At 32.4% G+C, this 27,761-nt stretch overlaps 2 protein-coding genes across 5 annotated transcripts; one reads left to right on the top strand and one right to left on the bottom strand.

Moving 5' to 3' along the window:
• The first annotated feature begins 259 nt into the window (after positions 1-259).
• Positions 260-25,732, top strand: LOC125065133 (PH and SEC7 domain-containing protein). Of its 4 annotated transcripts, none has more exons than XM_047672584.1 (20): positions 260-550; positions 12,485-12,551; positions 13,502-13,555; positions 14,048-14,135; positions 16,432-16,683; positions 16,766-16,882; positions 16,964-17,072; positions 18,418-18,554; positions 19,107-19,199; positions 19,816-19,925; positions 20,106-20,476; positions 20,591-20,766; positions 20,860-21,053; positions 21,261-21,462; positions 21,580-21,734; positions 21,954-22,080; positions 22,224-22,325; positions 22,486-22,630; positions 22,709-22,831; positions 22,940-25,732. In XM_047672584.1, exons 1-20 carry the CDS (start codon positions 416-418, stop codon positions 23,069-23,071), a joined length of 2,889 nt encoding a protein of 962 aa, XP_047528540.1. In that variant the 5' UTR covers positions 260-415; the 3' UTR covers positions 23,072-25,732. The 4 variants fall into 4 exon arrangements, with proteins under 4 accessions (XP_047528540.1, XP_047528539.1, XP_047528538.1 ...); XM_047672583.1 differs by having other exon boundaries at positions 18,415-18,554; XM_047672582.1 differs by having other exon boundaries at positions 18,409-18,554.
• Positions 25,733-26,499: 767 nt separating this feature from the next.
• Positions 26,500-27,660, bottom strand: LOC125065205 (BRISC and BRCA1-A complex member 1-like). The gene is made up of 2 exons (XM_047672708.1): positions 27,455-27,660; positions 26,500-27,383 (listed from the first exon to the last, which is right to left on the bottom strand). Exons 1-2 carry the CDS (start codon positions 27,505-27,507, stop codon positions 26,600-26,602), a joined length of 837 nt encoding a protein of 278 aa, XP_047528664.1. The 5' UTR covers positions 27,508-27,660; the 3' UTR covers positions 26,500-26,599.
• Positions 27,661-27,761: the final 101 nt, after the last annotated feature.

Raw genomic sequence — 27,761 nt, 5'->3', positions numbered from 1 at the left:
ATCGAAAGTGTACTAAAGTAATATTTAATTTAGAAATGTAATTTTTCAGACCTTTGGATTTAACTGTAAATACATTCTTTATTGAACTTTGCTTTTGTTGCTTATAAGTCACAAATCTCAAATTGAACAAAATTATGTTATTACCATATCTGTGGATCATCCCTATTTACTTTTATTCTCCAACATACTCAAAATACTTTATGGTCAGTATTTAAACCTCAAAAAAAATATTTTTTTATTTATCTGTGCTCATCGTCGTTTTGCTGGGTGCGTTTGCTATCGTACGTTGTAATTATGAATCTTTTCATTAGTTTTATTGAGTAATATAAATTGCGTTCGTCTTTTATGACAAGTTAAAAAGTGGTAGAAGTGAAATCCTTAGAGGGATATTGACCAATGCTGCTGTATACTGAATATGGCTGACGAAAGACTAGTGGTCCTGAATCGTTGTGACAACTTAGGATTTGGATTTTCTTTACTCGGCGAAGCCGGTTTGCCACATATTATTTACGAAATCGAAGAAAATTCTCCTGCAGCTCGTAGTGGTGAGGTAAGGCACCAGCTATATTTAAAATAAGAGCAAAAAATGAATCAATGAATTAAGTACCATAAGTTACTTACAAGTACGTTTCTGGTTAAAAAATATATGTTTCGCTTGTTTTCTTTATTTCATAGCATTAGTTCTGAAGCAAGTAATTATTCTTATGATCTTTTGCTGGTAAAATACAGAAATATCCAAATTTCAAAACAACAGATTTAATTTAACTGATTATCATCTGTATTATTTTGCATAAATTGCAATATAAGATCCTATATATCTTAGTAGTGTTTTTTTTGTTAGTAAATATTTAGTGTTAAAATCTTTTAAGTATTTTTTAAATTAAATTATTTATTTATTAGTTGTTCATTATAAATTTGATATAAACTCATATTATTGATGATATACAACAGCTCTTAAAGTGATTAGTGTCACCATTAAGTATTTTAATCACTTTCAACATTATGCTTAAGCATTTCTAAAGAACTCATAATGGTTTATGATGATTGTAATAAGTTGTACTTTTTTAATTAGGTTTTTTTTCTTTTAGAATTTCTATATAAAATAAGCAGTTTTTAATTGTATTGTTTTTCTCAATGAAAGAATTTACATAAATCAAACTTAATTCTCAGCCTTATTTTTTTTAATTAAAAAATATGTTGAGAATGACATCAATTTGTCATAAAAATGTAATAGTCATTTTAAATAATTTGTTAAAACTATAAATCACATGCTCATTTCTATTTTTTTGCTAATATTTATTTTGTGTTTCCGTATTTGAAAATCACCAATATTTAGATCAGTTATTTATCTTCTAAAAGAGTAAAAGTGAGTGGTTTGTGAAAAAGTAATAATTAAAATATTAATTATAATAATGGTGTAGTATCTTAGATGGAAATTAAATAATAATATCAATGTAAAATTCATAAGAGGGAGGAGTACATAAGTAGTTATTGTAGAAAGCATTTTCAGTGAAGACTCATTGCTTAATAGTAACATCTTTAAGGGTATTTATTTATTGGTATAAGAAACAAGATTTTTTATAAAATAAACAAAAACAACTTACATATAATAAAGATTAAAAATATGTATTTATTAATATTCTGTTGTAAAAATAAGTTCAATCAATATGGATTATCCCTAGGAGTTTATATGTAACATGACATATGAATCGGTAGACTTACATACATTTTTATAATATAAAATATACTAATTTTTTATATGTTAGGTCAATTTTGTGTTAGATCGCATGAATATGGTATTCTTTTATTCCATCAATAGAAGAACAAAGGAAAAAACAAAATAAACCATTTTGTTGAAGCAATTTTCAATATTCTTCTATTACTATTTAATGGGTTTTCAAGCTCAGTCAGTCTAATTTGTATTTATCTGGTATAGGCAAAGAAGCCTAGGAACTATGTGGAACCTCTTCAAATAATATTCTCACCAACTCTGGATTATAACTCAAAACTCATGTCAGAAAACCAATTCGTTTCTTTTTTATACCAATGGGGATTTTTCACGAGATATCACTATGTGTATCTATAGAAAATATCTAGTAGACAAACAAGGCAATCGTAAATATATGTTGTGATAACGTTTTTTTATTTTATTATATTCTATATATTTACTATTTTATGTGATTTTTTTAACATTTTCACACTTTGAATAAACAACATACTTATTGTTTATTATGTCTTAGTAAATTTAAGCATTTTTTTAAGCTTGTCATGTTCAATAGTGAAAATAAAAATAGGAACAATATTGGTCCTTATCATCTGTGTAAAAATATGACGTAACAATAATTCACAGCAAATTGTCTGTTTAATATGAATATGAATTATTTGCACCAATTATTACCAATTAAAAAATATTGAGTTTTATAATTGACTTGATGTAATGTGATGGTTAGTCACACGGTGCAGCTCAAGGCAAACATGCTTAAGTCACATATGCAGATAACTCTTATAGAGATTAAATTAGATAACTTACATTTACTTATTTACATATAAGTTGTTTATTTCGTGTTGAAATATTTAAGTTATTTCTGACATTCAGGATTTATTATATGAAGTGATATTGAAGTAACTGTTTTTGGTTATGTAGTTTGTTGTTAACCAGGAAATGAAACCTTAAATGTCATATGTAATATACGCAATATTATAATATTGAACATAAATAACAATCTCCTTACTACTGTCAATGTATACTGGTTTATTTCTATTTTGGAAAGAAATGAAGGCTGAACATACATCAAATAAATTCATTGGTTTCATGTTAGTAATTGAATGTGATTGATAGCACCATTCCGAGGCGACTATATAGTTTATGTGAATAATATCTATATGGATATAAAATACGCATTGGACTATCATTACCACGTTATGTACAACTACTAATATCTTGCGACTTTGCACGTTTAAAATTTTAAATTCGTCCCATAATTATATTTGGTATTGAAAGCATTTTTTTATTTCCGCGGAATCAAATAAAGCTTATCACTTATGTATGCTATTTATGTCAAACGTCCGATGCAGACTTTAATATTTATGTACCACAATTTTAGTAACATTAATTAATTGTAAAATTCCCGCGGGACAGGATAAAAAGTGTTGTTTTGCTTTCATAATTCTAATTTCTATTCTGCTATATATTCTAAGTATGTAAAACATAAATTAAACGCAGGTAAAATAGCGGGAAACAGTATTAACATATAAGATTTTTTTAAATAATTAAAATCTTACTTAAATTATATATTAATAAAAATTAATAACATTTCAAATACAAATGGTATGACACAATAAATTTATAAGTGATTAGATTTAAGTTGAGGTCAGCGTCATAAAGTATCATTTAATTAGGTAACATTAAATATTAAACACAGAGACAGGCACGTAGAAGTCGAGACGTTTGTATGACGCACGTCTCCAGTCCTCTGTATATGCGAAATTAATTTTACTCATAGTGACACCAGACAGTCATTTTGTGTATATTTAATGTGTAATTTTCGATGAATAAACTACGTAATGATCCAATTAATTTATATTAATAATAGCCGATGTACTCGATTGTATCTGGTTCATTATTTAGGTTTTCAATGTATGTTTTAAGAATTTACTGAAGTGTTAGAGTTTTTGGGTATTCTGCACTGCCCATAGCACTTATTTTACTTCGGTCATCTGTGTAACCCTGGTAAAAAAACTGCCTACAACGAATCCACTATAAAATTCCACAGAATACCTCCAGACTTGGGACTCAACCCGTTATTGATTTACGCACACAGCTACAAACGCTTACTAAATTGCTAAACCAAAAGAAGCTTGGATATAACTATTTACGGCTAAAAAAAGTTTATGAAATGATTAATTAAAGAGTATTTGTCATAGCCTATATTATATTTGTACTAAATAAGTATGTCACAAATCATTAATATGAATAATACAGAGGCCTTTCATGTTTATGGACTTTTGGAGCTTATTGCACTAAACCGCTCCGCTGCGGTTAGGTTTATATGTGGCAGAATTACATCCGACACATGCAACCTGTATTCTCATGATCTTATTCTCTTTAACGACCGCTGAGCACGAGATCAATTAAAAACAAACTAAACACTTGAAAACTGAGTGGTGCTTTCCGAGACTTAGATCGGAAAACTTTAAGGATCCAAATGTTATAATATTTATCACACGGTAATCTCGCCTTACAACCCTTTAAAGTTGTATTAAACTACCTGTTGTTTTGTTTTAAATTTCTCTCCGATCGTTTAACGGATCAAACATTAAATAAAATTTCAATGTAATTTTCAGAGAACTGTTTCACCCCATTTGGGATCGTAGAACAATGACGGCTCTACAATTCTGTAAAATGCAAGTTATAGCACAGTCTCTCAGAAACCTGAAATGGGCTTTTAAGTCGTAAGCACTGAACAACTGATGTGATAACTTTTAAATTTTTTGTTAAAAGGAAGCATTTGTTGGGTATACAATCATTAGACATGTTCCGAAACCTTTGTTCTGTGTGTTGTTCTTTAGTAGCGATATATTCATGATTTGTTTACAAGATAATACTTGCCAAATTCAAAAACAGCGCAGCTTCTTGTATAAATTTAGATATCAACAAGGATTTTTAATATTTTTGGTGTTTAAAATTATAGACAATTCAATGAAGCCTTAACGACTATTGGAAACACCCAAAAAAAAACGGTTTAAAAACTATTATTTTAGCTTCGATTTGCCATTAGATCTTCTATATAAATTGTTTTATTCAAACATCCAATGCACGAACTTCCTATAAAGTGTGCCAGGTATGATTGTATTATTTGTTTTTTATTTCCTACATTAAATCTTTCAATGCATGACTTATAGGTAAAATATATATGCACTGATGAAAAAACAAAACAAAATTGTATGTATAATTATGTAATAACATTCTGACTAGTATTCTTAATGTCGTCAAGAAATCGATCTCTTACTACTTGTGAAATTGGAACAAACCACTTGGAAGATGGTCTGAATGTAATACATAAAAGTTTTTCTCTTTTCCGTCTATTTTTAGTTCATCCAATTGGCCGTTTAATTTTATTTTTAAATACTGACTTATAAATACACCAGCTTCGTATAAATTTGTTTACTAATGACAGTCGCTTATAACATTATTGAATCTTAAAAACAAGGGATCCTAATATTATTGCTCGAACACTTAAGGATATACACTATATGAATTAAAATATCTATAAAAACTCTTCAGTACAAAATGAAATAATAACATACTGAAAGTCATACTCTTCCATTCCATATATCAATACGTTTTCTTTTGTTTTGTTAAGTCCATGTCTAGAGTACGACTTCAATAGTTAGAAAGGCGAATCCGGTTTTCGAGCGCAAAAAAATAATGCAAGCTTTCGTATACCCGCCGCCCGTATCGCCTTATCGCGACAAACGTACGCGTCGGGCTTTCGATTTTCCAATAACTCATTAGTTGTGTCAATCATGCGAGTCGATGTCAAGCATAAACCGGATTATCACAACTCTTTGATCGTAATCGGCATCATTAAACGTATAGCCAGCTGGTTCATTCATTATAAAAGATAAAAAATCTGCTGCCGAGTGATCTATTCTGCATGAGAATCATTTGAATAGCAGTTCGTAAGTTATTTCATATCGCATAACAATGCTTATTTCTGCTCACAATTTTCAACCTAATTAAAAAAAGTAACAATAAATTCAATCCAAGAAAATATATTTATGTTAAGTCACCAAAACAACAACCAAAATGTTTTTTAAATTGTTAAAGTGTTATTATATTTTTTCAAGCTCTGAACAACTTGAAACTTAAAGAGAAAACTGGGTTAAAAAACTCAAAATATACATTGTAAAAGTTAGCAAACAAAAGTTTGTCAGTTGAATTAAATTATTATTTGTTCGCTAGCCAAATATTTGCAATTGTATTATTATCTACATCGTATTTTATATGAAAATATTGACAAAATAATGTTTTATAATGGAGCAGTAAAATAATTCGAATTAATATTAGGTATAAATCATAATTTAAAATATGGAATTTTATCTTCAATGTTTGTATTGTTTTAAAAGAAGCCTGCGTTACGATTTAACTATATGTATAATATAAAAGTTAGTATGGACATAAAAAGCCACAGGGACATATTTTTTGTAGCCCCTTTAGTGAGCTGGAACGAGTCTTAGACTTTTCTCTTCCGGCTTACGTTAAAAATGAAACGAATACGGTTCTACTAAAACAGAAAACCTCAAGTTGAAGGTGAACTTTAAAAAATAAAACTCTCGCATATTAATTGCAGTTGTAATAAAAACAGCATCCTATCTGAAATGTCAGGCAGAAGCGGATATTAATATACAGGTCGATGATTTCCTGGCACTGCATTCTTAAAGGAAATAGAACTTTATTTCTTATAGAAAGCAACATCTTTCGAATACGCAAATTTATTAGATTTTATAAGTAATATTTCTAAACGTACGCTCACTTTTATTTGATATTTTATATAATAGAACAAATCTAGTTTTTAAGAAGGTTTAAGGCACACTTGAAATTTTGAAATAATTAGATGTTTATTTGTGAAATTTAATCGAGCTATTACAATCAATTATTACGAACAAAATAATGTATTATGTTCAAAACAAGCTTCTACGAAAAACAAGTTTAACATTTGAGCATTGAAAACATTGTAATGCATTGTTTTAGCAGTTAAGAAGTAAAGCACTGCAATGAATACAAAAGCAGCAAATACATTCAATTCGATGGCACTGTAATGTTAAGGATTCGACCTGACCTATATCCCGTTGTAAATAATCCTTATCCTATTAACCTTCCTCATTCCCGCGTAATGTGAAGATTCCTGCAATTTCGGACCCTACTTGTCTTTTCTTTCTATTTTCTATACTCTTGAAAATACATAACGTAATATTTTTGGATGTGTTATTGATATTGGACTTGCCACAGTTATCCTAATAGTAGTACTACGTATAACCTAAGTTGATTTTCAAAATCGAGTTACGTTGAGACGCGGTTTGGTTGTGTGTGTCCTTTAAACGTTGTAATTATAAAAGTCGAGTTTGTTTTTGCAGAAAAAATCGTATTCTATCATTTCATTTCAAATTAAAGAAAATTATGTATTGTATGGGTATATGAACTATTATTTAAAGTCCCTGGTCCTAAATCTTCCACCAAGTAATTATTACTCCACAATTTACAAATATGTGCTTCTAACATATAAAATATTGGTAATTTTGTACTTCTCCGATATCGGTGATATGATATTAAACTCTCTAGTGTTTGAAAATTATTCCAGTGATCTTTTTATAGATGACCTGACGAGTTTATAGAGGTTCTGTGGGCTTTATGAAATTAACAGGGAGGAAGCTCTAACGGCTAACAGTGCGTAGGCTTTGACTGGATGCACGGTGCATGGGCGTAGAAAATGGTAGGCGTTATATAACTTCGCTTCTACATATCGTTTTGTCGTAGGTTGTTTGTGAGCAACTTATTTTGCTTTACGGATGGCATTCTAGCAATCATAATATGAAACTTATGTCAACAAGTTCGTAATATACATATACCGTAACGGACCACTCCGAGACCGTACGTAGATGTAATGACGGTTTAGTAAACAAAAGTATTATCAATTATAACCATTTATACATACCAGATGATTCATGGTTTAAAAAAAGTAAAGATTTTTTCTTCGTCTATTCGCAATAATAAATATTGCAGAAATGACTCAAGCTAGGGCTAAGAAAACGCCTTAGTTAAATGAATATTTTAACACAATTCATATTTCTACGTTATAAGCATTTTTGTATTGTAATTGGAATATTCTCCAAAAGCTCGAATATTTTTGTTGTATTTTGGCAAAAAGACTTCCACACAACAACGATTTTGACGTTGATCGTAATTATCTACGCCATAAAATATAATTTAAGCACTACGTAGCCAATCAGCAAAAAAAAACAAAACAAACAAAGTTATAAGGTAATTATATTTTTTTGTGAGGCATAAAAAATAAACTTAAGTTATTTTTAATCAGTAATTTTAAACAATTACGATAAAACGATGTTAATATGCCTTTTAACTTGAAATCTTGCTAATAATATAAAAAGACCTTTGTAATGTTAGAGTTACTGCGAGATATTTTAATGAATGGATTAAAAATGGCTTGGGCCTCGCGATAACATCTATTAGCAAATACGGGCGGCTCAACAAATACTCTTATATAAAAATATAATAACTATTTGTTTATGTACCACGGCTTAGACGGCTCGACGGGTAGTTAGGATTTTATAAGAATGGTTAAAATAAGAGGTAGAATTAGTATATTTTTGTTTAGGGCCATATTGGTAGTTAAAATAATTATACTATTAAATAAACAATTATATTATTAAAGTGATTGCAATCAAACCCTAAGACAGCAACTATACACGCATAATATGATCTTCATTAAGCTGACTATCATTAAATCAAGTACCAGGGCTTCATAGGGTGTAAAGGGAAGACATTAGGAACCTATTTTATTTTAACACAAATGAAATGCCTATCATATATGCATCATCATTAAAATATCCATTATGACACTCAAGTGAGAAATACGAGCCCATACTTGCGGTCGTAGACAATATCTCTACTGACATGTTTATGTTAAGAAATCATTGAATTTTACAAAAAATATTTTGTTAATAATTACGAGGAACATTGCTCAAATATCAACTGCGTACAATAGACGATGTGATAATATTATGCACTAATATTATAAATGCGAAAGTAATTCTGTCATGTTTTCACAGTTAAACGATTTTGATAAAATGTTGAACGGGAACGATAGGGGTAAATTTAGGGATGCAAGTTCTTCAATTTTGAAGATGAATACATAATATATACAAATGGTAATGTAGACTAAGAAAAAGCGCGACCGCGCTACTTTATCCGCGTGCGCTGACTAAATGCTCCGTTATACATACATACTTTAACATTTCAAAATTATGATCTATCGTAGATCTTAAAAAAATCCGCGGACCTTATATATAAAATAAGCCACAATGACGGAATTTTTAATAATGAATACAGACTACTTCAGTCGAAAAGTTAGAAGTGCGTAGGTACCGTGAAATCAAACTTGCGATGCAGTCCGACAGTTTCAACCCTAGATTATTGCTGCTTCTCAATAATCTAAAAATGTTGCATCTATATTTGAAATATGTATTTTTTTATCTCAGATTTAGGATTATTTTCGTCACGCTGGCGAAGCTGCGGGTTCAGCTAGTCAATCAAATTTTTTTCTAATGTCAATTAGTCGCAATTGTGTTAAAATAATTAATTGTTTTTAACGTAACTATTTGTTGATGTTTATACTTTAAAACAATAGAAAGATATAATATACTATTCCGCCCTTATGTGAGGCTTCATTACAAAAACAACTAGATTAGTAAGAATGAATAAACGATACAAAAACATAAATTTTGTATATAAGAATAAAACTATAAGATGTTTAATTTTGTTACAGTTACTTATGTTTATTTAAAACTATAAAAATTAATATAGAAGTACATTTTTCAAAAACAAGCAATGCTCTTGAGCTTCGTGAAGTTCCTTAGTTTGGTGCCATAAAAATGCATTGTCATCAGAACTGAGTCAACATATAAAAAGTTAAATCTCTAGGATAAGAAGTGGTTCTAAAATGATATGAGATATAATGAAAAGGGATAATATTGTGACGTCACTTTGCTTATATTTTATAATCTGTGAATGATATATTTTCCTTGCGAACTTTTTCATTAATAGAACCAGTTATACTAGAGACTTGCGTGCCAATGATTCCGATTTCAAATATGGGATTAAAAAGTGATAAACATACTAGTAAGTTGAATGACTTAGTCACCATGATCACTAAAGAAAAATCACCACAGGCAAAGTTAGAAGCTTAATAGACTGTGACTATAAATGTTATAATGACCTGTTGCAAGCTCTACTACTTACTTACCCTTTATTTATTCTTGACTCTTATATTATTTGTTATTTAATAATTTAAAAACAAGTTCATGTCATATAGATTGTTCTTAATTTTTTTATTAGATGACACATAATTCGACCTTTCTGAAAATCATGGTCAATATCGAGGAAAAGCTCTTTGCACCGCCTCTGCTTTGAGTTTACCCTTAACGAGGCCAGGTGGGCAGTAGCCAGCTAATTCCTATTTCCTGCTCCCTTATATAGCAGTTGATTTAATTTATCTCCTAAGCTCGCTCCATTAGCGCTCCCTCGTTTGATAACAGTTGACGGCGACGGGCGCGGCAAACGCTCGTGTTGGCTCGGCATTCACTACGCTCCCGCAATTTCGATGCAATAAGTTATCTCTGAGAAGAGTTTTTGTTCTCCTCGCATCGTTGGAGCCATACCAGATCTGGAACCATACTCGACGTCACTATATTTATCTGCATCTGGTTTTTAGCGTCCAAGACTAGTTGTGAAATGTTAGTGAGTGAATCATTGAAATCAAGAGGAAGTGACGATACGGTCTGTTGTCCTTAGTGAAGTTAAGTGAATTTTTGTTAAGTTACGTACCAATTGTAAAGAAAGCCGTTTCTCGTGGCCTAGTGCGGTATAATTATATATACAAAACATACTATGACTGCAAAATGTAATATTAATATCGCCAGCGAGCCCGTCTGTGATGGCAGAAATTCAAAGTAAGTTGGCTCTGAATATAGTATGAGCACTCAGTTTTAAACTATTTCAATTTTACAACGCACACAGACCGTTCCCTATACATTAAAATTATTCTTTGTTTAAAAGTCATGTATGATTATATATCCGGTAAAGCTATAACGTCTGTTATCTCTGTAATAGGAATTATGAGTTACTACAATCATTTGTTTAGTTAATTGATATAATAACATATCACAAATTCCTACTGTTCTTACATACAATGGTCTAAGTACTACCGACTCGTTATAATCAGCTTCTCACTTCAGATTATTTTATTTATCCAATCGCTATAAATGTAAATTAAATCTGGTATGTTCTTATATGTACGAGATTATTTTAACAACGACATATTTTGGAAAATTGTATATCTATGATTAAGATGCAGACTCCTAAAAAAACCAGACCCGGCTTGTATTTGATTGATCTTTATCTTATTGATAATATTTTTCAATAAAATTGCTAATAGTAATAAGTGAATAGTAGTGTGTACTTGCACTATTATAATAATTATACGATTACTTAAAATTTTGACGAACGGTAAACAACATTTAAATTTAAATTGTAACTGTAATTAATTAAATTGTTTAGGAGTGTATCAAAACAATCGGTTTAATTGTTTGGCATATGTCCAGGTGTTTATTGTAATAAGAAGTGCCAGTAGTCGGTCATTCTAAATATAAGTAAAATACTACCGGTTTTTAACCGGTAACAGAAAGGTTCTCTGTTATTCCCGTGTGTTTGCATGTGCGTGTTTTTTCGATCGATCCTTTTACCGGGGTAGTCTACGTGCATCTGGGACGTTTTTAGTACCTATACAAAACATTGAGGTTCCAGATTTTTATCCATACATCTATAGATATAAGTGTTTCTATTAATTGATTTCTTTTAAATAATTCGAATATTATAATTTATTTACAATAATAGTTCACTGTGTATGTAAGGATGTTATATTATATGCTTAATAAAAGAGATTTATTTAGAATATTTTGTAAATGTCAAAGTAAATTTAAAGTTGAAGAGATTTAAGAATTATTAACCTAGAGCAAGCCAAAAACGGTTTACGGTACTGTTGATTCAACGTATGAGTCTTCGGGTTATTGCCATTCATACAATTCTTTTAGCAGTAAATATAACATTATTTGGTTTTATAAATTGCAGAAAACGTTCAAACAGTAATAAACTATTTCTATTTAAATAAATTTTCAATACTTCAAGACATATTCAAGTTTTATAATATTTCTGTTGTCAAGTATTAATATGTCATTATTTGAAGGTTCTAGTGAAGGAACTTGTTTCTACAACACATATACTTTATTAAGCTCTATATATTGATAAACGATTAATGTTTTTTATGAAACTTTTATGATAATTATGAACTATTATCTCGTAATAATGAAAACATTTCATAATTTTTGTACGCATACTAAGAAAAAATATATCCCTTCATCTTCCAATTAAAAATCATTTTAAGAATTTATAGAATTCTATCGGCGATTACTTAAACGATTCTTCGTCTCCTTCATTCGAGTGTGAAATCAATGATAACAGAAAGAGATAATATAATGTTTAACCAATAATTCGCTAAACAACGTTTATAAGTAAGTCTGTTAGATTTTATACCGATTTTGATTTGTAGCAAGATATCAACGTCGCGTCGTCGCAAAGTCGAACTTTTCGTATCGGAATGAATTAATGGAATCGCATGTTTAATTACAGGTTGAAGCGGGAGACGTATTGCTCAAGGTTAATGGGACTGATGTGAACCGGTTCACAACCCGAGAAGGTAAGGAATTTGCCATTTATCACACATGACACTTATATCTCCAAAACATGCCCGCCGATGATAACTGGTCGAAATTAATTGACGTTGTTACTGAGCCGTTTTGTATCTACTAACGTAACAATATGATATAGGGGTTTTTTTTTAATCTTTATTATTATTAGTATATAAAACATTAAAAATATATATCCATGAAATAACCGGTTTTTATTACGTCCTAACACGTGTAAAAATTAACATGCAGTTAGTCGTAAAAGACAATGTATTCGACAATAACTGATGTATAACATAGTTAGTCTTCAGAATAAGATGTCGACTTCCGCTGAGATAGTAAAAGTTATATCCATTAGTCTCATGTTATATTTACACGGGTTTTAATACTTAATAATATACCGAGATAACATTCACATTCGTTTTCTTATTTGAAAGACATGAGATAAAACAAACAATTCTTAAATGATAAAATACCTAATTAACAATGATACGTAATTTTTCCGCAGTTGAAGATATTTTTCAGATATGATGTTGTTTGGCCGCGAGTTTGTCCGCTCGGTATCTGGAAGTTAGTAACGTTAATGCAATGATCGCGTTATGGCCGCCTCTCGGCCCGCACTCCGCACTCCGCAGTCCGCACCCGACACGCAATCGTATAATTCACACTTAACACTTACTCCGCGGGTTAATCCACTTCTGACTCGAACGATTTTATGACTAAACTTATTTCTTTTATTTATTTCACAAAAGACATTTTGCCTTTGTGGAAAAATAGAAAATTTCGTTCCGACGATAGTAATCAAGATTTTATCAATAAAACTCCTCAACTCCACAAACAAGTCTTTACTTTTGTTAAAATTGTCCATTTTAACATCTTGTCTTGAAGTAATTTATCACAAAAGCGATAGAAAAGTTGAGATTGTAAACGTCGTCGCTTGAAGTATTTTATTTTGTTTCAGTTCTAAAATGCTTGCGACTATCGTCGGATCCCGTCACTTTACGGTTAAAGAAGGGTGAGTGTATCAGTCAAAACATCCAATAAAATGCTTATTAAATATGAACTATGACATTTAATACGAGCCTTGCGGTTTCCACTAATAAAATTCGTATATCCCCGAGTGGATCGGTTGAATTTACGAAATAAGTCGCAACAAATAAGAGTGGCGATACGCCGAGTAAATTTATAGCTGACTCTCGGGATTCGACCTGGAGTGCCCTTACCCACGAATATCTAATAATGCAATAAAGCTTCGTGTATGGACTGAAACTGATATTAAATATGCTTCCGATGTTACTCAAATAAATAAGAAAAACTATTAACTAAAGAGCATTCTAGATACATGCATTGGTGGAAGTTACTCATTGCCCACATATAAGGCAATAAGTATCTATTATACATTCGAATAATTTAAAAAATGCAAGATAATAAAGAGTTAGTTTTGAAATAAATGAGACTACCCTTTGCTCCATCCGCATTATCTCCTGATATCATAACTATGTTGCAGACCCACAGATCAAAGCGAACGTGAGGCGCTATCTGTCCGCCGCCGCCGAGCGTCGCACTAGCGGGCCCCCGCGCACGAAACACGATAAGTGAGTTCTTTGTTTTATGCTAATTGAATTATTTCGCAGGCATTTAAAATACTACGTGGTGATAGCGCCCGTGATTGGGTCGTAATTCATGTTTACGTCTTATTCTAGTGACGGTTTCGAGTAGCGTGAATGTGTCAAGTCGAATACCGAATATTGGCTTCGAGATCTGGAAAGTCTATTCTTTGATCTCTTTTTTTAAGGTTTCTCGTGATAGATTATTGACGCGTTAAATTTCAATTTATTTATTCTATCAACAATAATATAGCATCTGAATACCAATTCACTTCCTATTTATATTTTTTATAAATAACTAAATAAGTCATTTATTTGATACGCAGTCGGTCCCTTCCTTCATTATAAACATTAAATATGCTTCCAATATTATGAACAATTTGTTTCACTTATTTTGGTTATTCGATTGAAAAACTAAATTATTACATTTTTTAAACGTCATCTTTGTATGCAATATTTGGGCAATTATTAGTTCGCGGTAGTCAAGCGGATTCAAAAAGAAAGGTCGAATGTACCTTAGCCGAATATTCGTCAACACTAATTTCTTACTTGACACGTCTTCCGTCGGATACCCTCAGGTCTTATATTTAGCCGCACCTCGTCGTGGGTGTAATCGAATACCGACCCTCCTAAAGTTTGACAGCTGATATCCGAATGCGATAAGCGATAGCCCGTGCCATATGTGTCGCAGACGGGTCACCCTCACCCCTACACTTTTAACGAGTAACGTACCTATCTACGAAATATCTGTACTAGCCCGACAGTGTTGACAATAAACATTAAGGAAAAGATTAGGAGAAAAACATCGATCATTCATTCTATTCAAGAATTTAGACTTCTAACACAAAAAAGAAAAATTGCAAAACAAAATAGTTGATAATGTAACGATGGCTTTAATCGTAATGAATCGCTTAAAAGCCTTTGTAGATTTCGTCGCAAATGAAGCGGTTATCATTTTTCGTTTACAATAACAATGACTTTTTGAATTGTACCAGAACGAAGACCGGTCACATGTGACTCACGACAAACAAACGGGACGATTGTTTCGGCGAGTGTAACAATTATTCGCAATATTCTGTATAAAAATGTTATATTTCGCTATGAATGAAATTTCATTTAGGCTTGCGAGTCTGCGGGACAGTGATAGCAATTAATAAAACCGCTGACCCGGTTACTGTAATGAATCTATGAAATGGAAGATTCATGTGCACAAAGCTGCGTCGCGAGCTCTTTGAAGCCATCAAATATTTAAAATAAACGGTTATACATTCGACATGCCGGTAGTTCGAATTCTTAGAATTCTCGTCGCCCTATATTTTAAGCGAATTCTTGCAATAAAACTTTAATGATAATCGATGGCTCCCTTATAAAATGCCAAGCATCTACACGTAGGTTTTTATTTGTTGAATTACCTGTGACTGTACAAAGAAACCTAATTTATTCTTCAAGCAGTTCTAGTAAAACCATCTGTCTCTGCCGAAACTTCGATTAATTTTTACCTATGTGTATTATTACTTGAAATGTGTGTGTTTAACGTGTCCATCTCTCTAACAATATGATGAGTGTGTAAATAATATATGTATAAAGGTTTTAATATTACACGTAATACACTTGCTATTGTGATTTAATCAATAAATCTTAATATTGTTTTATACATTATTGTAAATAATGAGAATTTTTACGTCACGCACGTTTACGCTATGAAATATTAATCAGATTTTATTATGTTATTTAGTAGACTATATGTACTCAACTAAACAAAATAAATGTGTTGGTAATTAACCAAATAATTGCCCCTTTAAGTTAATATTTATATTTGCAAGTTACAAAACCAAAAAAGATTATATTTATCTTTATATGTCTGCTTGTTCGTGGTAATCTTCAAAACGAGTGAAAGTTACAAATGCTAATATTTGGATACGTAAAAGGATACTCCCGCAGTACTGTCTAGTCTTTTTTCAAAATCGGTCAGTCAGTCTATCAAAAATATATAGCAACTTGAAGTTTACGTACATATTTATTCCATGCATAATACAAATTTAACGCGGCTAACCGCAGGGCACAGTTAGTAAGATAATAAAAGATTATAAACCGTGACGAATATACTATGTAAATGTGAGTCAGTCTTCTCTGTGAAGCAACTTCAAGGTTTTTCTTAAAATTAAAAGAAAACTATCTGTTATATTTTTTTCTAGTTTGAACGTAATAAAGTTTTAATTAAAAAGATCAGAAATGTATAAATCTCTCCTGGGATTGCAATTTGTAAAACATAAATCTCATATAGATCGGGATCACCGCCGTCGAGTAATTCGAACAGCAACTCGTCGAGTAATTCGTCGAGCAACGGGTCGGGTGTTCAGTCCGGAGAAAGTTGCGAGGCGCTGTTGCCGGAGGAGCGGGCCGAGAGGCGACCGCGCGTCACTCAGCCTAAATTCGAGGCTTATATGATGACCGGCGACCTCATGCTCAACCTGTCCCGAGTTGAGCATCCACACCACAACCACCACGCCCCGACACACCGCACACACTACCACAGGTGAGTCTTATCAAGAACCCGTCTGCGCTTAATGTTAATGCCACATTAATATTCAATGATACATCGTCTCTCCTTTCATTAGATATAATTCAACGCCCGCCTCGCCAAGTGAAAACCGACTGGCCGCTCGTGTTGAACTCTCACAACGACACAATTCCTCGCCCGATACGGGATACATCGGAGACCATGCTAGTAAAATGTACGTCATTTTAATTATTTTAATATATCGTTTGTCAATTTGATCTTCGATATCAAAGTATTTTATTATTTCTTTAAACAGGTTCAACTCCCAGCCCGCGTCTCCAGCGGGAGGAAATGCTTCCTCTGGGGAGATGGCGACACGCACACAACATATTGTACGAACTTCCAGATCAGAAGATCACTTACAGGTAAATTGCAGTGTCTTCACATAAAGACGATGAAGCAGATTTATCATTTCGATCGGCTACGCTAGCGATTTCGTTGAGAAGAGAACATAACGTCTGACGTATAAATCGTCGAATCACGTCGAATAATCATTGTAAATATTATTAATTCTTATTTTCAATTCCCGATTTTTTAAATTCGATCGTGACACTTTGAGCATTCCTTCAGATGTTAGTCCCATTAGAACGTTAAAACGAAATCAAATTATACCGTACTGTATTTAATTTATTGAAGAATAAATACATATTTCTATCAGATACGAGTAAAGTCGTATAGAAAACAAGATATTTCAAATTATATTTGTTAATATTAAGAAAATAATCGAAATTGTATTTGCAGTGACGTATCTGTTATTGTTTTTATTGTTGCATACTTTAGTTTTTATCTCTTTATGAATAATTAATGAATAATTAGAATGCGCATTCAATTCGTAAAACGCGACGTGACTTCGTCACTATCGTTCATTAAGTCATTACAATAAATTCTGACTCAGGTTAACTACGCAAGTTTATTATTTATCGTCCATTAGGCGGTAAATATTTTGAAATAATGGTTATTAAAATTTTGGTAACATTTTCTTATAAAACTTGTTCTAATCTTAAGATTAGATCTCTGCTCTGAATATGATTAAATTGAACCTGTATTGGATTCAATTCATTCAATGATGACTAATGATGCAATAATTGTAAACAAGTTCTTATCATTGAACAGCCCTTCATGATAACTCGTGACGAAGTATGCGTTTTATAAAAATATCGATCTTAGTAAAAAAAACTTATTCTTAGTCAATCATCGAACAATGATTATTAACTACATCGTGTATGTTAAATAACTTATTTTTTTAATATGAATATATCAACGATTAACATGACAGATAAGAATCTCTTTCTTGGTGATTTAAACATTTGTCTGCGCAAATCATCACGACTTCATCCCCGATCCATCACACTTAATTATTTAGGACATTTGTTGAGCGGTTGCGCCAAAGGCACGAAAGTAAGCCGTGTCGTAGGCCGTAGCATTCTCTCCTTGTTGTTATGCTGACACGTCGTTAGAACAGATGTTTTTAATAATTGCATTATTGTTTACGTATATTACTTGTACTTCTGTCTAGAAATTCAAATGTGGGATTCATTTTATCTGTTTATAAACAAAAGGGGACGCGTAAAAATAATCGGACCTGAAATTGTATTCGACATTACATCGAATCGTTTAAAATAATTTAAATTTGAAAAATAGTCCAATATTATATCAGTAGGTTTATATAAATCTAGCATAGTGTTAAGAGTGCGCCGTAAGTTCCAGAAGGAGTCGTCGCTGAGTGCGGTGGCGGTGGACATGGAGGAGGACGTGACGTCATCGCTGAACACGCTGCTGGACGCGCGGCCCGACTCCGCCACGCCCGCCACGCCGGCGCCGCGCTCCGACTCCGACGAGCGCGACAGGTACGCTGTGCGGAGCCGGATAATAATATATTAACTCTTTGCATCAGTAACTTTTTAAACAATAATTAATAATATATTACTATAATTTGACTATACCAAAATATATGTAAACATCTATTACATTAAAATTGTAAACCTGAATCTCTATAGGGGCCCCTCTCTTGTAGAGGCCCGAGGGCAATTGCCCCAGTTGCCCTTGTTGTCACTTTCATAAGTAAGAAATTAGAAACTGACAAAAGTTTCCTTTGCTCAAAATCTTTATGTATTTTCGGTCTATTGTATATGGTTTTTAAGATAATTGTTGATTTTTTTAAATGTATCTTTCTAAATGTAAACTCTGCATCGGAATTTGCCCAACCCAAGTTTTAACAATCCGGCAGTTTCTTATTATACCAATTATATACCAATATACCATATAATGTACTAATGCACTCAGCGAAGTATGCGACAGTACGTAAAAGCTGTTTCGATGTTGTCAGTTATTTAGGAGAATTGAATTACTGTACTTAAAAAAATATCAATCAATTTATATTTCTTAATCTTAATGTTTAGGATCGTATGGACGTACAATGCACCGATATCCCAATGCAACGGATCGGCGGCCACATCGAACTCGACCTCCATCTCAGACGGAATATCACAGCGGTTAGTTGCGTGCGACTATCGATATTTTTACATTAAAAAAATATTAATATGATATATTTACACTTTCAAAATGAATGGGACACTTGTAGAAATATAGCGCTTTACTTGGGTGGATATTATGTACTGTTATGTTTGTTATTTTGCTATGTTTTGTTATGGGAGCCTTGGGGATTAGCCACAGGTGCTATACAGCGATACCAACTTGGGGGTTTTCCCCCAAAGGGGGTACATTTATTAAGGAGAAAAATGAATAAACGAAAAGTATGAAAACCTAAAAATAATATGCGAAAGAAATAAAAAATGAATGCAGATGCAAAATGTTAAGGAAAACTGAAATGTTAAGAAATAAAAAATAAATTTAATTACTTTCACCTTATATTTATTTAAAATTACCCCTTAAACGGGATGTATATTAAAAACATTAGGGGCTTTTAATTTAGATTTAGTTTAATTTAGGGGAAGTTGAAGTTCGTCCTCGGGGTAACATTTTGTAGGATTTGGCATGGTGTCACTGGTGCTATATAGTCTGACTGACATGCGAATGTCGGAGACGATCCGAGCGGCCGTGGGGAGTCAAGGTATTGTTATGATACAGTTGATGTTGTTCCGACGGCAGGTCGTCGTCCCCGCTGTCGCCGACGTCGGCGTCGTGGTCGGCGCTGTCCCCGCGCGCCACGCCGCCGCACCGCGCCGCGCTGGCGCCGCACCACCACCGACCACTCAACGGTACACTCACCCACTAGCTCTGTGCAGGGGATATAATAGTGCATACATTTGTGCACTCGGTGACAACTGTAACATATTAATTATGGGCGGCTACTGAGAAATTTCTTACATTTAAAGACCGATCGACATAGACTCGATGGCAACATTAACTTTGATCGTAATTCTTATATTTCATTTCAGGTGATATGAGCTTATCGGAAGCGGTATCAAATATATCTAGTCCGGATTATCAAGACCAAGACGACATGTTCGACACGGGCAGGGAATGCCCCAGAATGGAATTGTCCGACCCGTCCGACTCCGATTCCACAATACTAGTCTCTGAACCTTGCCACAAACGGGCAAAGTCAAATTCCACCTATTCGGATCACGGTAGTGACGTCACGCTCAACGGAGATCACAGTAAAGACTATAGAATAGTCATACAGGTGAAAGGACCGGAGAAACAGAACGCGAACACGAATGATAATGTAAATAATAATAACAATAGTAACTACGCACAAAATGGCAAAGAAAATGGACACAACTCGCCCGAAAATCAAGGCTACCAGGTAGGGAGAACGACGGAACGAATGTGAAACTAATGAGTACCCTAGCTGTACAAATTTATATTTGAGATGTACAAATAGACTAGTCTAATATTGTAAATGATGTTTGTGTTTCAGGAGTTGTGCAGCGGATCAGACGCCGGGTCCGACGAGGGCTCGGACGGAGACTCGCTGCACTCGTTCCACTACAGCCCGAAGGCCGTTGACATACCCTCCGCCGAGCGGCTCGCTAAACGACTGTATCACCTCGATGGGTTCAAAAAGTCAGATGTATCGAGGCATTTAAGTAAAAAGTAAGATCTCAAATTTTTAATATTTTTTCTAATTGAATATTTTGTATTTTTTAGTTCTATCAAACACTGTGCTACAATTTTTTTCTTTTTCAGCAATGAATTCTCGCGAGCTGTGGCGGAAGAGTACGTGAAGCACTTCGAATTCAGCGGTGCGACCCTGGATGAGGCACTGAGGACATTCTTAGCTCGTTTCGCACTTAGCGGCGAGACACAGGAAAGAGAACGAGTCCTCGTACACTTCTCTCGTAGATACCTCGAGTGCAACCCTGGGGCTTTCAATTCACAAGGTAAATTTAAATGATTTTGTTACTAGGTTAATGCTTCCCCTCATGCATCTCAGTTTCACTCATATCTAGTATGAGCCTAAATGATTGATAATCACAAGAGACATAAACATATTAATTGACTTTCATACTAATCTATTAACAGAGCTGATTAATCGATTAGTATATAGCGTTTTGTTATACATAAAAATATTGTACTTTCGACATCAGATGCGGTTCACACCCTAACCTGCGCTATAATGCTACTCAACACGGACTTGCACGGGTGTGGCGGCGGCGGCACGTTCCGACGGATGTCGTGTGCGGAGTTCATCGAGAATCTCGCCGAGCTCAACGACGGAGACAACTTCCCGCGGGACACGCTCAAGCATCTCTACCACGCGATACGCAACCAGCCGCTACAGTGGGCACTGTGAGTCGTATCTTTAATTAAGGAACAAACGATATAATTATATTATTTCTGTTTACCAATTATGATTGGATATATTATGTTATGCATGAAGGAGTTAACTTGATTTATTTGATACAGAGACGTGGAGGTGGCTCCTCCTAGCGGTGAAAACCGTTCGTCTGCACCAGTGGGCAGTAACCCTTTCCTGGACCTGCCTGACCAGAGTCGCGCCGTCGAGTACAAAAAAGGCTATGTTATGCGGAAATGTTGCTTTGACGCTAACGGAAAAAAGAGTAAGTTTTGTACATTTTTGAAAATGTCTAATAAGATTTCATTTAATTTCATATGATTTAGAATATAATTAGCTTAATGAAATTAATAAAAAATATCTTAAATTAATAAACTAGTTTTAAAAAGGTTTCTTTTATAATAATTTATGTCTGATCCAAATAATAGTTATATACACATAGATTTATTTGTTGATCTTAATTTTTGTCTTAATTTTGTTTTAGCACCTTTTGGTCGTCGAGGTTGGAAAATGTTCTATTGCACATTGCGAGATCTAGTCCTATATCTACACAAAGATGAACATGGTTTTCGGCGAAGTCAAATGTCAGACAATCTGCACAACGCAATTAGGTAGACATAACTATTATAATAAGATTTTATATAATTAATATTGCAAATATAATTGCATGTATGTGGTAGAATAAAATAATAGAAAAATAATAAAATTACAATATTCGTATAAATAATATGTTATTATTTTGTAATCATTGCAGAATACACCACGCGTTGGCTACGAAAGCAACGGATTATACAAAAAAACAACATGTATTCCGATTGCAAACTGCCGATCAAGCGGAATATCTCTTTCAGACTAGGTATACACTTGTTAAAGTATAATAAAAATATGGTTCAACAAAATATTAAGCTGTAATGACGATGAGCAATGTAAAGTCAAGATAGCTAAAACAAAATCTATTTATACTTGACCATTTCATTCGTGTTCCTTAAATTCAATTAGACAATATAATATTCCAGTGACTCAAAAGAGCTGTGCTCATGGGTGGAGACTATAAACTTCGTGTGCGCGGCGTACTCCGCGCCCCCACTGGCTGGAGCCGTGGGCTCGCAACGCAAGTTTCAACGACCACTGTTGCCTTGCACGCACACCAAATTATCCATGGTTAAAATTTGTATTATATGAATAAACAAATTAATTGTGTTACACGACATTTAACATTGCTGTCGATATTGTTAATAGCGGGAGCAACTGGCGGACCATGAAGAGCGAGCTGCGCGACTGGAAGAGGAGTTGGCAGCTTTGAGGCACGCGCGCGATCATCCACATGCTCATCGCGATAAAGATCACTACCTCGTGCACGAGGTATCGCTCTTCTAGATAATAACTCAAAAGTTTTGAGAAAAGATTACAATATATTTAATATTTATGATTATAACTGATGACTTTGATATATTTTATTTAATTTGACAGATTAAGAGGTACCGCACGTACGCATACGTGATGCGGATGCGTGGCGGCGGTGCGGGAGCTGAAGAAAATGCGCCCGCCCTACCCGAACGCACGGCGGCGCATGCTCAACACGCGCAGAATCCGCCGCCCTGACGCGCCATGGCGTTGTTTGCCGCCTGCGTGCTCTGATGCTACCGCCCCTCCCGCGCACCTCGTGCGAACCCCCCTCGCTCGCCCCGTTCTTCCGACACCAGCTACGGTTGGATCGAATAATGAAGTAGTGCTACATATATTAAATTACTATAGAAGCATAAGCGAGCGTGTTTCGCGCGTTTGATCAATAGTGATAAATGGAATTCCCATTTTTGATCAAAATGGCAACATAATGTGCGCGTGAGAGTGAAACCAAAGTGTCACAGTCAATGCCCACCTAAATTCAGTGTTAATGAAAGTGTGGATAGTGAATTAATGAGTTTTCATAACTACTGAAGTCAGTATCTAAGTGACCCTTATTATCTTTCATTATTATTGGATATCAAGTTGTTATTAAAACAAGTATAATAATACCTTGGGGGATAGTAAAAATACCTCATTTTTACAAAATCTTAGAGTCACCCTAGTAAAACTATAATCATACACATGTAATAAACAATTAAAAAAGTGATATATTGGTAGGATGAAGTAAGAAAATTATGTGTAAATTGACATTAAATAATTCTTTAAACGTAAATAAAAACTTATAAATAGATATAATAACTTCTGCAGTGATAAAATTTTGATACAGCAAGAGCCCAACGAAAATATCGCTTGAGAGCTAGCCTGTAACAAAATTAAAATGAAATATATAATTGTTTTGTTAAAGCACATAAAAATATTTATAATCTCAACATATATATCATTATAAGCAATTTATATATAAAAGGTATTGCAATCATTTATAAAATTAATGTGTAAGTTTTTATATTTTATTTCTCTTGAACTTAATTTATGATCTGTATAATGTTATAAGGTTATTTAATATCAATTTTATATTTATCACTGTAGTTGAAAGGACTTTCAAGCATCTCAGAATACTTTAAAAAGCTAATATCAATGTTAAAGAGTAAATATAGATATTTATATTAAATAAAATCATCTCTGGAGAATCAGTCAATCAATCGTCTATGTTCAGGTGAATGGAAGCGAATGTTACGAAATAAGATTTTAAATAATCATCAGTCGTTTTTTGTGAATTTGTAATGTTTTAGTATGACAAAATATTTATTCAACTCGGCCATAAGACTGAATGATATATACACACTACATTCCATTGCTGGTAACTAACTACTTTGGACAAATGCACAAAATTACAATAACTTTATCTAGAACTATTGTTGATCATTTTTATGGTGACATACAATTATACCTTCGTAACATAACCTTCATAAATTATTAGCCAAAAAAATCACTATAAATTCATAGCCCCAAAATTCTAATAATTTAATCACTTCCCTCTTTTTCAAATTCAAACGTATTTTTTATTACATAAAAAAAACCTTTTTAGATATTATTATATTGATATTCTTTATTTTGTTTCTGAAATATAAAATTTCGAATAGCATAAAACAATTTGTGTTATGTTCATTTGTATTTTCTGAAAATAAGTATGCGATTTACAATATAGCCTTCATCTAGTCCAGTCTTCCTTCAATAATCGCTTTGAATATTTTATTCTTTGCAAATTATAGGGCACTGATGGAAATGATATTCTACGGTTAAGCTTATTCTTTAAACTACATAAATTATATTGTAATGTACTATATTGAGGAAAGAAAACATAAAATGTATGTGCTTATCAACGAGTATTATTACTTTAAAGTTATGCATTAGTATAAAGTAATTCGCCCCAATATATTGGTATTTTAAAAAATAATGCTCTATTAAATGTTAATTAAATAAGTAAAGGTAGAAAAATCATGATATATGGTTTTGAGTCATTCATAATGCATAATGATGCTATTTATAATTTTTCTTTGTAAATTTCATACTTAATCAAGTATTGTTAATTCAGTAATGGCATTAGGCTAGAGGTTTATATGCTTTAAATATTCTCTCTATTTAAAATTTAAACATTAATTTCATATAAATAATTATAATATGATGTAAAAATTATTTATCATTCCATTTGTTTTTTGTTACAAAATTTAAAACAGAACATTCTGTCGTGATAAAATATTTACTTATTTCGGTTAAGTTACGCTTTAATGCTTTCACTTAGATATAATCAGTATGTTACTTGACTTAGGGTGAATTAATAACAATATTGTAAATAGATTTAAAGTGTTGAGACTGATAAGTGAAGTTATTTATTTCTTATATAAATCAACCAGTGTCAAATCTTGGGGCTCATGTAACTTAAGCACCTAGGATCTCAAATGAGTCTTGAAATTGTATAGTAATTATGATTTTAAAATTTTTTGAAAGAATCTGAGAAAACACTATAGTGTGTACTATTTTTAAAAAACTTTCTTAAATCAGACTTTATTAATTATTTACTTGATTTTTGCAAAATAACATCTTACATACTTACGATTAAAGTATGATGAGTATCAGTAAGCATATTGTGTTGAGTTGCTGTTGAAGCTTGTACAATTATTTGTTTATTACACATTATTTTTTTATGATCAAATTTACATTAGATAATAAAAAATAAATGTAGATAGTTATACATGGAGTATATCAGTGGCAAAGCAAATATACCCTTAATACATTATGACTACTCTAAAACAAAATTGCCTAAAGAAATTGTCAATAAATCATGTTTTTTAAGTTTTATTTACAAGTTACTTTTATTTTTTATTATTTACGAAAATGTATAGTTTGATTACTTTTATTTTGTTTGAAATAAACTGTTTGCCTTGAGCTTTTAAACATTTTGTGTCTTTATTAAGTTACTAGGATATAAATAATAGAAAAAACATTTCATATACTTCTCACGTTTATATAACAAAAAAATAAAATGCACTTCTTACATATTTAAAGTAGTTATTAAATACCCTAGATAACTATAAAAAAAACAAGCAATATTATTGTAGTAAATTCAAAACTAACATAAAATCATCTACCATTTTTTATGGAGAGATGGCTTTGATATATTTTACACTTATTACAATCACAGAATCCAGTATTATGTTATGCAATAAACAGGTCCAGTGTCACAACACAACCAAAGCGATAACAAAATAGAATGAATAAAATAAATGAAAATTCAGTAGATATTCATTGTAATCATTTTGAAATTATTTAAAAGGCTAAGGTGAAAGTCTTAATCGTTACTTACTATCTCTATGAGTAAGTAACAAAATAACAAGCATAAATACCCCATTGATGGGTGTGTTCTGCTATCCTTTTCAGGAGAAAGTTTGGAGTATATTGCACTACACTGCTTTAATCCAGGTTGGTGAGAATTCATGCAGGTATTGTCAATATGATTTCCTTGACTGCCTACATGATTATTTATAAACAAAAATTAAGGACATGAAATTACAGGTACTAAGTGATAGTCATCATACCTCGCTGAGAGTATAAATAAATAAAACTAATTTCAGATTTTCATATGTTTAATCACTAAATAAACTTTAATTAAGAAGTTTTAGATCTTTGAGAAACAAAAACGACATTTTAATAATTGTTTAAAAAAAATTAAGTTTTTGATGAAAAGGTGTAATCTGTATTCTTTTGTAGGGGCCGTTGTAAAGGATGTGCCAACAATTTTGCTATACAATCATGTATTTTTGTTGCATTCTTAGATACCTCAAACACATATGAGTAGCCATTATCTAAATCTTGAAGAGAATCATATACTTCTGCACATTTGTACAGTGCACAATCTTCCTCATGGGCCAGCAAAATATCAATATAAAAATATAGTTGTTTCTTAAGGAAATTAAAATAGGGATCTTCTTGAGAAATAACAGGAATGCAATTAGAACGAGCAAACAACACAATCATGCGTACAACATATGGTGGTGGAATTATACAATCAGATTGCTTATATTCAGGGATTTCAATTTCTTGTTTCAAAATCTCAAACAATTTCTGAAAATCAAAGCTTTCAGATTTACTTTCTTCTGCATTTACATAATCAATAGCACTAAGTATATCCTTTAAGTTATTGGTAAAGTTTTGAACAAAATAAGGTACAGTATCTTTTAAAACCACTAGAGCAAATTCTGTTCTCTTATTTATGGCATGTTTAGAATGTATGAAAAAGTCTAAAACTCTTTTTAACATATTGATCGGAGTGTAAGTTGTGCCGTCACCGAGTCTGAATAGAGAACTCGGATCGTCATAGCAAACATCTAAGCAAATGATAATTTTTTCAGGAACATTTACATTTGGCAAATTCGGTTTCTGTAGGTTAGCTATCATTTGTTCCTGTAATTCTGCATATTCATTATCCAGAGTTTTTTTTGGATTAGCTGTTCTGCAAAAGAAAGAAATTGATTGTATTAATCTATAATTCAAAATAATATTCATCATATGGGTGCAACTAACTCTTGTTCTTTAATCTCCTGAGGAACAGGAGGTAATTTTTCTTGCGATTCCATTGATTAAAATTCAAAGATTAGGATGCGTAGGTAATTTTAAACGTTTTTCTATAGTTACAAGTAAAGGAATTAATTAATACATTAAATTAATATGAATTATACGCAAAATTAAGTTTTGTTGATATATAAGGAGCACTATTTGAAGGAAAGCGACTGACAGTTATTGACAGTTGACACTGACAGTACCACAGACCACAGAGTTTAGCTGCTATAAGGCCACAGATCCTAAAGTCTTGATAATATTTATTGTTAGT

This window comes from Vanessa atalanta, chromosome 7 (assembly GCF_905147765.1).
Source record: "Vanessa atalanta chromosome 7, ilVanAtal1.2, whole genome shotgun sequence".
In the NCBI taxonomy this organism is placed as follows: Eukaryota; Metazoa; Arthropoda; class Insecta; order Lepidoptera; family Nymphalidae; genus Vanessa; species Vanessa atalanta.
Note: the sequence above shows the minus strand (reverse complement) of the source record. Positions and strands in the feature narration are given on the sequence as shown.